Below are 11,736 nucleotides of genomic sequence, written 5' to 3' on the forward strand. Positions count from 1 at the left end.
CCCCAGGCCCCTTGGCTCCCTGGCTTGGAGCATGCCTGAGCCACCGCCAACCCCCCCCCCCCAGTTCCCTGGACAGGGGGAGGCTGCAGTTCCCTACCCATATGTGTATATATATCTATATCTATCTGTGTGTGTGTGAGCCCCCAGGCCCTGACCTTTCCTTTCAGCGTGTGCTCATGGGAAGGCTGGCGGGGAGGCGGAAAGTCTGTAGGCAGCACGCTGTGCTGCCGGGGAGCGGAGGGGAGGCCACGGTTTCCTGCCTCCTGCAGCCGCCTGAAAAAGGCAGAGGAGCACCGGAAAGCTGGGCCGGGGCGAGCACCCGGGGAGTGGGCAGCCCCACGGGGGATGCCAGCAGACCCCTGCCCTGGCCCTGCCTGGCAGCGGGAAGCACCGCGAGCAGGGATGCCGGCAGGAGGTTCCTGCCGGCGTAGCCATGGCAACACCAAGTAAATAAAGCACCTTTGCAACGGGCAAATTCAGTGGAGAATGGTTGTGGGGAGGGGGCCGCGATGGAGGGGAGCGAGAGGGACGAAACGGCCAGGGTGAGCGTGGGGAAGGGGCTGCGATGGAGGGGAGCGAGAGGGACGAAACGGCCAGGGTGAACACAGGGAGCTCGCATCTGCCGAGAGCGAGGATGCCTGTGGCGCCATAGGGCAGCGTGCCCGTCCGGTTGGTGCCGAGGGATCTCTCACGTCAAAGTCAAAGCTAAATCCTGAGGCAGTGTGGGGGAGCAGCTCTTGGCTACCCGGCAGCTTGTGCCAGGCTACGGAGGGGGTGCTGGGGCACCATGTCCTGCCGCCGCTGCACCCTCTGGCTACCTCATGCCCAGGGACTATTGCGGGGAGCAGATGCAGGGGCAACCCTTGTGAATCCTCCCCTGTAAATCCCCTTGGATTGCAAAAGCTTGGCACTCTCCCCCTACCACTGCACAGCGCGGGGCCTCGGGGCTGAAATGCAGTTGATGAAAGCGCTCGTGCAGATCGACTCGACAGAGCTTGTCTGTCTAATGTGGGGAGGGATCGTTGCTCACAGGCGTGGGTAGAGGAGGGCTCCTTCCCAGCCTTGTTTGAAGCACGCTAGCCTTGGCATCTGGTCGGAGCCTGCCTTGCTGGCTGGACCCTTGTTTCACTCTGCTCACACCTGTGCTTTTTGTCTCTCTGCTTTTTTTTTCCCCCCTCTGTCTCCATTAGCTGCTGCTAGAAGAATACGCGAACAGCGACCCCAAACTGGCACTTACAGGCATCCCCATCGTCCAGTGGCCCAAGAGAGATAAGGTAGGAGCTGCGAGGAGGGGACCTGGGTGGGTATCGCGTGTGGTTGAGCTGATTACCTGCCCTCGGCTGAGTCGCCACCTGCAACTGGGGTGCCGTGGCACTGCTTCCATACCTGCCTTGGGGGCCCAACCTGGCGGGCAGAAAGGGAGCAGTGCAGAGGCAGGCCGTGAGGCACAACCACCTCCACAGCACTGCAGGCAAACCTGTTTGCTGGCAGCAGTGGAGGTCTCCCACTGTGCTGGTTACCCTGGCTCAGCCGATGGGTAGTAACTGGGTCAGCCCCAGCTGCTCTGTGTTCTCCAGCCCCTCGGTCGTGCTCAGAGGAGCTGAAGCCCTGCTGTTGGTAGAAGGGGTGATCCTCTGAAGGGTGCTCTCCCGGCAGCTCTCTGGCTTGGCAAGGGTGTCCTGGGTGGTATGAGTAACGTTCTGTGTCAGGGGAACGTATTGCTATCGCGTTCCCTGAGAGATGAAGGGCGAGGTGTGGGGGTTGATGACCAGCATCAACCCTGCCTGTTTGGTGGGCAGGCCGGCCCCTCGCTGCTAGGTGAGCATGCCCCTTGGGTCCCTGCCCCTACCAGCACGCTGCCCGTGCTGTAGCATTGGCTGTTGCAACCCCAAGGAAGGCAGCTCCCTCCTGGGGGTCTCTGCCTGCAGATAGCAGCCAGCTTCTCAGGAAAGGGACCCTTCAGTGTGCCCCTGCCCACCCCTCTCCAGCTGTCCTTGTAACCGAGGGCCCAAAGCTGGGCCGCGGCCCAGGCTGAGGTCGCTGGGCAGATGGAGGCGAGGAGCAGCCTGCCGCTGGCCAGCCGGACTTCCCCTCCGCAGGCTGCCTTCCCATGGCCCGTCAGGACGGCTCCTGTAGGTCACTGCTTCCTTCCTGCCAGAAGACGGGCTTATGGGCAGGCGTATGGGAAGAGCAGGACCCCATCATGCTGGGAGGGGTGGGTAACACCCCATCTGCGTGTCTGGAGGCAAACGAGCCTCTCGGATTGCCTTTTGGAGGTGCCTGTCTCTGCCTGCCTGCCCTGCCCAAGGGGATCCAGCGTGACTTCCTGGTCCTTCAGCAGCACAAGCATCTCGGGCAGCTTTTCTGGGAGAAGAGACCTGGAAACGTCTGCACGCTTTGGATGCAGCACTCAGATGCTTGGCACAGCCCTGACCCTGTCCTCGTGCTGGGTTTTTTGGGTGCCTGCCCTTCCCCAAGCCCATCAGCTGTGCTGCACACGCTATCATGGCCAATCCTGGAAGGATGCTGCAGCCAGTGTGTTTGCTGTGAGGGCTGATGGGATGGCAGGTGTCTGCTGGAGAGCTCTGCTGTCCCACCTGCACTGTAAACGGGGGTGCTTGCGTGTTCCCAGCACGCCTCGAGCTTGCAGGAGAGAATGACCAGAGCACTCGCATCAGAGCTGAGCCCTGTCCCTTTGCACAGCTGGTGGAGGGACCTGGGTGGCACAGAGAGAGGACAGCCTTTCTGGCTGCCTGGGTGGACTTTGTCATTCCTTGCCTCAGAAGGAAAGAGCGGCTGTTGTTGGAGTGCCACAATGCTTTTGGGGCTCGTCAGCCATTTTCAGATCCATTTCTGACTGCAGACGGGGGGTGGGAGGAGGGAGAGCTCTTGGTGGTGTGGAGTGGCGAAGGCTGAGCGAGTGTGGTCGAGGAGAGCTGCCCGGGGCAGAGCCGATACAGGCTCCTTTGTCTGCAGAGAGGTGAGGGAGTAGGGCTGCTCTCTGGCACGTTATCTGAGGTCACAGTGAGGGAGCCGGGGATCAGAGGCTTTCTGATCCAAGCTGGATACAGCAGTTCTCTCATCTCATGCCACTTCTCTGTTGCCAGCTAAAGCTCCAGGCCCGGCTGAGGGTGCGCCTGCCCACCATCCCCATCACCAAGCCGCACACCATGAAGCCAACCCCCCGCCCGACACCCGTCAGGCCTACGGTCTCTCCCATCGTGTCAGGTGCCCGGCGGAGGCGGGTGCGGTGCCGAAAATGCAAGGCTTGCATGCAGGGCGAGTGTGGCATGTGCCACTATTGCAGGGACATGAAGAAGTTTGGCGGGCCTGGCCGCATGAAGCAGTCCTGCGTCCTCCGGCAATGCTTAGCGGTGAGTCTGCGGCCTGATCCTTTTCTCAGAAGTCCTCTACAGCCTGGCAGTAACTCTGCATGGCCAGTCAGGGTCAGAGAGAGGAGAGCAATGGCTTAGTTTGATTCCTGGAGGATAGTTGGCCCCTTCCCCATTGTTCAGGCAGTGGGGGACAGAAAGAGGAAAGGGGGAAGGCGGTCCCACCTTGCCCTGGTTTCACTCCTGCTTTCCTTTGTAGCCCAGGCTGCCTCACTCGGTCACGTGTGCACTTTGTGGGGAGGTAGATCAGAATGAGGACTCGCAGGACTTTGAGAAGAAACTCATGGAGTGCTGTATCTGCAACGAGATTGTTCACCCTGGCTGCCTGCAGGTGAGCAGCATGGGTGCTGGGGAAGAGGGGGCTCGGCTGTGGGGAAGGACTGCTGCTGACTGCCCACTTCTCTTTGCAGATGGATGGGGAAGGGCTGCTCAACGATGAGCTCCCTAACTGCTGGGAGTGCCCCAAATGCTACCAGGGTGACGACGCAGAGAAGGGCCAGGTAGGAGGCGAGCTGTGCTGTGGCAGGGCAGGACACGTGTCCTCCATCCCACTGCATCCTGCTAGGGGATAGGCAGCGTTCAACCAGGCTGGGCTGCATGGGTGGGCTGGAGGGCAGGCAGGCACCAGTGCAATCCAGGGGACCAGTTGGGCAGTGACTAGTGAGAGCAGGGATCATCGGGGGTGCAGCACAGCAGCGCTTGGGGGACTGGCAGCATCCTGCCGCAGTCTGGTCCTGGGATTCCGCAGGGGGGTAAGCTGACAGCTTACTGCTCTCTGTCCCTGGCTCCCAGGGAGCCCGTCAGCAGGCCAAGGCCAGGCTCCCGCAGAAGCGGCAGGGGCAGCCGGGTTCCTCCGCCAGGCAGCAAGCGGACTGCGTGCGGCGCCAGCTGGCCCGCTGGCGGCTGCCAGCGCTGCCCAGGACACCGGCCTACGGCTGCCTCATCACCTGTAGGACCGTGCCCGCTGCTGTGGATGGAAGCGAGGCAGCTAAGGCAAGCTAGGCGGGAGGCAGCTGCCCTGGGGCACCTTCACCTTCTCCTGGGTGATGTGCATGCTTGGGGTGCACATCTGCCTGGTTCCTGGGTCCCCCAGCACTTCAAGCGGATGTGATGAGCACCCCTTGTCCCCACGTGTCTTGTGCTGAGCTGCGATCCTGAAAGTTTCCACCGCAAGAGGCCGGGGACTGTTAGGCACAGAGTGGAAACCACCCCCAACCTCAGGGGGACACCCCTTTTGTGAAGGGGGAAGGAGAATGTTGGTTGCTGGTGTGGGTGGACTCTGGTCCTGGTGGTACTGAGCACTGCTGGTGCAGGCCTTGCTAGCGCCGCGATGTTGCCCTTGGGAAGAGGAGAAGGGAGATGCATTCCCCAGGCCCGCCGCAGCTCCATCCCTGCTAACCTGCCGCCCCGCTTACCCGCAGAAGCGGAAGGTGGAGGAGAGCGATGACGACACGGCGCAAGCCAAGGTGCTGCGGCCCCTGCGGAGTTGCGAGGAGCCCCTGACACCCCCGCCCAACTCGCCCACCCCCATGCTGCAGCTGATCCACGACCCAGCGTCACCGCGAGGCATGGTGACACGCTCATCCCCGGGAGCCGGCCCCAGCGACCACCACAGCGCCAGCAGAGACGAGCGATTCAAGCGACGGCAGCTGCTGCGGCTGCAGGCCACCGAGCGAACCATGGTGCGGGAGAAGGAGAACAACCCCAGCGGCAAGAAGGAGCTGTCGGAGGTGGAGAAGGCCAAGCTGCACGGCTCCTACCTCACCGTGACACTCCAACGCCCCACCAAAGACGTCCACGGCACTTCTATCGTCCCCAAGCTGCAAGCCATCACGGCCTCCTCCACCAACCTGCAGCATTCTCCCCGCGTGGTCATGCGTCACGCACCCACCAGGATGCCCTTGCGGGGCGGGGGGGAGGAGGAGGCAGCCGCCGAGGAGGATGAGGAGGAAGAGGAAGAGGAGGACGAGAACGCGGAGGAGGGGGGGGCAGCCCGGCTCAATGGCCGAGGGGGCCGGGCGCAGGAGGGCGAGGAGAGCTGGATGCAGCGCGAGGTGTGGATGTCCGTCTTCCGCTACCTCACTCGCAGGGAGCTCTGCGAGTGCATGCGGGTGTGCAAGACCTGGTACAAGTGGTGAGTGTGGGGACACGTGGCAGGGGGGTGGGCACAGCCAGGCCTGCCCCCGTCCTGAGCCCTGGACAGGGCATGGCCATGCCAAGCCTTGTGCCTCATGGGCAGCCAGCGGGAAAGGGGGAGAAAGATCTTCCCGTAGCTGGCGCTTGCCGGGTAGTGTCACCCTCAGACCCTGTGGCCAGCTGCTGCCTTTGCCATATGTGCGCTGGCCTTTATTGTCCCCTTCTGCCTTCCTTCTGTCCCCTCTGTTGGGAGACGGTGGCAGGCTGTGCTGTCACCTGAGCACCTGCGTCCCCTGCCGTGTCCTTGCGAGGTGCCGATGCCCTTTCCTCGCCCACCACCCTGCGTGGACCTTGCCCTTCCCTGCCTCCCGTCCTGCCTCGGCCTCCCAGCAGGCTGGGGAAGGCAGGCTGAGGCAAGGATGGGTTTGCTGGCTGGAAACGCCTCGGGGGGCAGCAGGCCTGAAGACAATGCTGGCACCGGGACAGCTGTGGATGGAGGGCTTGGGAACAGACGGGGACTGGAAACTGGGAGGTTTCTAACCGCTGAGCAGCGGGAATGGCACAGCGGGAAAGGACTGGCCCGCTTTGATCAGCGGCTGGTGGGAATGGTGTGGCGTGGTGGCTGGAGGAGAGCATCCCCTCACCTGCCACTGGTGTGGCACCTTTAGGGGCCCAGCTGAGCTACGATCGGGGTCCTGGGTCTCCCCAGGCTGCTGTGGGGTGGGACCAGGCTGAGTGTTTTGCCTGCTGAGAGCGAGGATGCTTAAGATCTTTGCCCTGGTGGGAGGAGCGCCCAGGAGGGGGCAAGCAGGCAGACAGCTGTGACTCAGAGTCTTGTTACGTGGCAGCAAAACCCTGCTGGGGCTGTTCTGGGCATCCCTGGGTGGCCGGACACCCTCAGCAACCTCCCCACGTGTTTGGGGAAACCCGGGGAAACAAGGCAGAGCAATCTTGTTCTGCGGCTGGGGCTATGCCAGGGCTGGGCTCCTCCCCGAAGCCAGGCAACCCACTGGTCGTCTTGTCCCATGGGGCTCTCGGGACTCACCTTTCAGCCTTGTCCTCGTCCCCAGGTGCTGTGACAAGAGATTGTGGACAAAGATAGATTTGAGCAGGTGCAAGTCCATCACCCCCCAGGCGCTGAGCGGCATCATCAAAAGACAACCGGTCAGCCTCGACCTCAGCTGGACCAATATCTCCAAAAAACAGCTTACGTGGCTCGTCAACAGGCTGCCAGGTGAGCGTGGGCTGGGGAGGGGTCCCTGCCTCTGCCACCAGCCTGCTCCGAGGCTTCCTGATGGCTGGACCGCAGCGAGACCTGCCAGCTTGAAAATTCCTGGGTGCCTGGATCCCGTCACCCAGCAAGCAGCCGATAGTGATGTGGTTTCCTGCTGCTGTGTGTTTAACCTCTCCTTCAGACAGCCCAGCTCCCTGTTCCGCCCCAAGCAGGGAGGGGAGCTTGCTTCCTCATGTGCCTGGAGAAAGAGGATTGAGATCTGGGACGCCTCGGAGCTGACCAAGCCCGTCTGACTTGATACCTCTCTCCCTTCTCCCGGCAGGCCTGAAAGACCTCATCTTGGCAGGCTGTTCCTGGTCTGCGGTCTGTGCTCTCAGTACCTCCAGCTGCCCCCTTCTCAGGACCCTCGATCTTCGGTGGGCAGTAGGAATCAAGGACCCTCAGATCCGGGACTTACTCACACCTCCAACAGACAAACCCAGTAAGCTGTTGCCCAGGCTGCCATGGGGCAAGGCTGGGGCGGTGGTGACTGAGGAGGGTCCCCGGAGGTTGTGGAAAGCAGGAGGAGGGTGACATGCTGGGTGCAGAGCGGGGAGGCAATGCTGGATCCGGAATGCCCCGACGCAGCAGGGCAGATAGTCCACGCTCAGCCTCTCCTCTCCCTTTGCAGGTCAGGACAATCGCAGCAAACTCCGCAACATGATCGATTTCCGGCTCGCCGGCCTGGACATCACCGACGCCACGCTGCGGCTGATCATCCGCCATATGCCCCTGCTCTCCCGCCTCGACCTCAGCCACTGCAACCACCTTACGGACCAGTCGGCCAACCTCCTCACGGCCGTGGGCTCTTCCACACGCAACTCCCTCACTGAGCTCAACATGGCAGGTGGGTACGCTGCTCTGGGTGGCCCAGGCCGGCCCCCCCGGTCCCTGCTGGACTGAGGGTGGCCTGGCTGGACTTACCGTCATAAAGCGGCTTTCTCCTCCCCACCTGCCCTCCCAGCCTGATGCGGAAGCTCAGCTCTGGCTTCGCGGAGGCGTTGCAGCTCACTCTTCCTCTCTTCTCCCCGCAGGCTGCAATAAGCTGACGGACCAGGCCTTGCTGTACCTGCGCCGCATCTCCAACGTCACTCTAATTGACCTGCGAGGTTGCAAACAGATCACCCGCAAAGCCTGTGAGCACTTCATCTCGGACCTGTCCATCAACAGCCTCTACTGCCTGTCCGATGAGAAGCTGATCCAAAAAATCAGCTAGAGACCCTCCCCAGGGCAGACTGAGGAGAAGGAAAAGAGCCCATCCCACCCCTCTCGGAGAGCCGCTCCTCCACATCCCCACCTTGCCCTCCGTGTCCTGCCACTGCCTCCCACCTGACTCGGCAGGCAGGGCCGCTGCTGGCCTCGCTCCACCGTCCTTCCTCCTCCTCCCCCGGGACTTCTGCCGATGAAGATGTCCCGCCAGGCTGGCCAGTACCAGAGGAGGAACGGGCAAATGGCAGGGAGCCTCAGCCCGGAGGCTGGCCGCTCCCAAGGCGGAGGTTGTAATAGAGATCTCTGTGCGGAGAAATGGGGCACCCTCTTCCCCCAGCTTTTCCCCTCCTCCCCGTCGTCTCCTTGCCTTGAAACACTTGTCACTTCCCCGTTAGCACAAAGCTTGAGGGTCAAGGTCTCTCCAAGGAAGCGGGAGCAGAGCTGGAACAAAACGTACCCCTCTGTGCCACCACCAGCTCGTCGCTTGCCCTGCGCTCTCGGCCCCCTTTACGGTTTCCCTCGTCCGGCTGCAGGGGCTGTGATCGAACCCCCTCCTTATCCCACCGCGCTCACGCATCCGGGCGGCTCTTTCGGTGTCGAGGGCAGGAGCCCCGCAGCCAGGGTGTTGCGGGTTCTCCGGCCGCAGGGCCGGCGCATGCTGGCCAGGAGCAGGAGCTTTGCAGCCCTGCTCTCCCCCTGCCCGGGGAGGCGAGGCTGGGGGACGACGCGCTTCCACTCCGGGACCTTCCCGGAGCACCGTCTGTCCCGACGCAGCCCCGCACAGAGGTGATGGCCGGGGCCGGGCGCCGGCTGGGAGCAGGGGAGAAACCACAGGTACATCAGAGCTCAGGGAGGACTCGGAAAGCATCAGCCAGGGGTGAGTGAGCGCGCGGGGGGATAGGAGCTGCCTCCTCTTCCTCCCCAGCTCCCTGCGTGTGGCCCAGCATCGTGAAGCACTCTAGGGCCGCCGCGGCCGGAGGGGCGAAGGCTGCTCTGTCTGCCCAGGGCGCTGTGGCCTGGGACGGAACTGGCACGAACGCCCCACCGCATCGTCCTCTCCTTCCCCCACCCCCTTTTAGCTGCCGTTTTTCCTTTGCAATGAATGGTTGGTCCAAAGAACCTCTCTCTAGGGCAGCAGAGAGCTTTTTGCACTTTAAAAAAAAAAAAAAAAACAAACAAACGAAAAAAAAAACCAACAAAAAAAAACAAACTACAAAAAAAAAAAAAGGAAAAAAAGGTTGGAATCTTCTTTTGGGTCACTATTTTATTTCCCTCCCTGTCCTGCCTGTGACCGGACGCTCCCCATCTCTCCCCCGGTGTCAGGACACCGCTCTCCCCGGCCTGGCCCCCCTGGCAGCGCGTACAGATAGCACAAACCGGCCCACCCCGTGTCACCGGTCCCCAGCCCCGGAGAGGACGGCCGAGGGGCAGGGGGGCTCCTGCGGAAAGCAGCCCGCGCCGCCCCGCTGCTTCAGAAGCAATAAGGGAGGAGAGACGTCCGCCGACCCTTCTTCCCCGGGCACAGGGGCCGGTGGCGAGTCCTCCGCTTCCCCGGCTGCCGGAGGGGGATGCGAGCGGGCGATTGCCGCAGTGCCTCGGGACAAGGGGCAGTTTTGCCGCAGTGAATCCGGAGGGCTTTGAGCAGAAAACACCCCGGGCGAGAGGAAGAGCGGGAGAGCCAGGCCCCTGGCCGCGGCCGGGCGGTGGAGGCCTTCTGCCTTAGTCTCTCTTGTCGGTGGCTCCCGTGAAAGACGTCGGAAGAATCAAAGCTTTTCTTTTTCCTTTGGATTGATTTTTGAGTTTTGCAACAAGAAAGAAGAAAAAAAAAAAAAGAAAAAAGGAGAAAAAAAGGAAAAAAAAAAACAACAAAAAAAAAGCTGGGGTAGAGCTTAGCCGGAGCCGGGTGGGCACATGGGGCTCCCTCCGCCATGCTCGCCGGGCGGCTGCGGACCCTCCCTCGGGGCGGGCGGGAGGCGGGCGAGCGGCCGAGCTGGGGGGCAGCGAGCCCTCCCCGGTGGGTGTATGTCGTGTGTCGTCCCCCCCCCTTCCCCGCTCCCAGGCCGCAGAGACTCTGGCGTGCGACCCTCGTCACCCAACCGGCCACCCCGGCCCCCATCCGTGGGCAGGGGGTGAAAATCCACAAGGAAGAAAAAAAGAGAATTATATATATAAAATCACTTAGTGATTTAAAAGCAACTCAGACTGCTCCCTAAAGACAACTCCTGCAAGAAAAGTCACTATTGTTTAAAGGTTTGGTTGTGTTTTTGTTTTGTTTCAATTCCCCCCCTTCTCCCCCTCCCCCCTCCCCCCCCGGAGAAATATTGTAAATATATATTTTTTTGTTGGCGATTTAGAGTCCATCTCTGATGTTTGTGCTTTAAAATTAAATGTAAGCATTAAGGGTAAAAGCAAACCAAGTCTTACGCTCTCTCAGTCGGTATGGTTTGGGTTGGGGGTTTCTTGTCTGGGGGCAGAGGGAGGGGAGCTAGTTGGCAATTTTTTTTTGTTTTGTTTTTGATTTTTTTTTTGTTTGTTTGGTTTGGTTTTCCTTTTTCTTTTTTTTCTAAGCATTCTCCGATACTGGTTTTAGAGAGGATCTTTGCTCATAACATATTACCACAGGGATGGGAGAGATGTTGTGGGGGGAGGGAAGATACCAGCCTCTGAAGGGAAATATTTTGTTTCTTGGGGGTGGATTTTTGGAATAAAAAATTTAAAGAAAAACAAAACCCTGCGTCTTGCCTCTGCCCGTTGTTTGTCTGAGAGGGAAGCGGAGGGGACGAGGCCGGGGCTGGGAGCCCCCGACCCCCTTCCAGGGGACCTCCTGTGTCCCCCCCCCGCCACCTCCAGCCCTGATGGAGAGGAAGCCTGGGACACCGTCACGCGTGCCGGCTCGTGGGCCTGAGCCCCGGGTGGCGATGGCAGCTGTCCCCGCGTCCCCGTCATCTCCCAGGGGGGTGGTGGCAGCTGTCCCCATGTCCCCATCATCTCCCGTCCCACCAGTGAGCCAGGGCCACGGGTCCCCTGGGGCCACGCGGGGCTTTTTGCCCCGTCCTCTGCCTCCCTTGGGAAAGCTGCTCTCTCCCAGCGGATTCCCGGGCTGCTGGAGGCGAGGGCTTTGCTGTTCCCCTGCTCGCGCCCCGACGGAGAGCAGCCTTTCCGCAGCAGCCCTGGTTTAGCACAGTTTCCCCCTCCCCAGCAGCCCCAATTCTGCAACCAGGCAGGGAGCGCAGGCAGCAAGTGCAGGCAGCTCCTCCGCAACCAGGGCCGGACCTGCCAGTGCCTTGCGCGGTGCTGGGGCTGCATCTGTGACTGGCTCTGCTTGGGACGGGCTTTATCTCCCCAAGCTGGGCAAGCCGGAGGTGTTTCCCACCTCCCTCGGCTGCGCCCAGGCCGGGGTCAGCCTGGCAGCGATGTGCCGGGCCGGCTTTCCGCAGGGATTTTTCTCTCCCACCCCGGCAAGGCTGGGTTTAACGGCTGGGAGCGGAGCTGGGGCCGGAGCAGGGTCGCTCAGCCACCCCAAAGGGCTGTACCGGTCCCACAGCTCTTCCAGAGCTGGTTCTGGGCCGTAGGGCCACCAAGGTGACATTTACCGTCCCCCAGCCTCCTCGGCGGGGACGTCACGGTCCACGGTCACCGCGACGGTTGGGGCTGTACCGACAGCACCAAAACAAGGCCCCGGGCTGGGCCATTTGCATGGCGAGGCGCAGAGCTCGCTCTTCCGTG

General features: G+C 61.7%; 1 protein-coding gene across 3 annotated transcripts in view; it reads left to right on the forward strand.

Moving 5' to 3' along the window:
* Nucleotides 1–10,739, forward strand: part of KDM2A (lysine demethylase 2A) — a 52,583-nt gene extending 41,844 nt beyond the window's left edge. For all 3 annotated transcript variants that reach the window (XM_052810893.1, XM_052810892.1, XM_052810894.1), the window contains 9 exons: nt 1,191–1,274; nt 3,108–3,374; nt 3,592–3,723; nt 3,803–3,892; nt 4,814–5,526; nt 6,599–6,762; nt 7,085–7,243; nt 7,433–7,648; nt 7,836–10,739. In XM_052810893.1, the coding sequence (XP_052666853.1) occupies nt 1,191–1,274; nt 3,108–3,374; nt 3,592–3,723; nt 3,803–3,892; nt 4,814–5,526; nt 6,599–6,762; nt 7,085–7,243; nt 7,433–7,648; nt 7,836–8,017 (2,007 nt within the window). In that variant the 3' untranslated portion in view covers nt 8,018–10,739. The remainder of the gene's footprint in view (nt 1–1,190; nt 1,275–3,107; nt 3,375–3,591; nt 3,724–3,802; nt 3,893–4,813; nt 5,527–6,598; nt 6,763–7,084; nt 7,244–7,432; nt 7,649–7,835) is intronic.
* Nucleotides 10,740–11,736: the final 997 nt, after the last annotated feature.

Source organism: Harpia harpyja, chromosome 16 (genome assembly GCF_026419915.1).
Source record: "Harpia harpyja isolate bHarHar1 chromosome 16, bHarHar1 primary haplotype, whole genome shotgun sequence".
NCBI lineage: Eukaryota > Metazoa > Chordata > Aves > Accipitriformes > Accipitridae > Harpia > Harpia harpyja.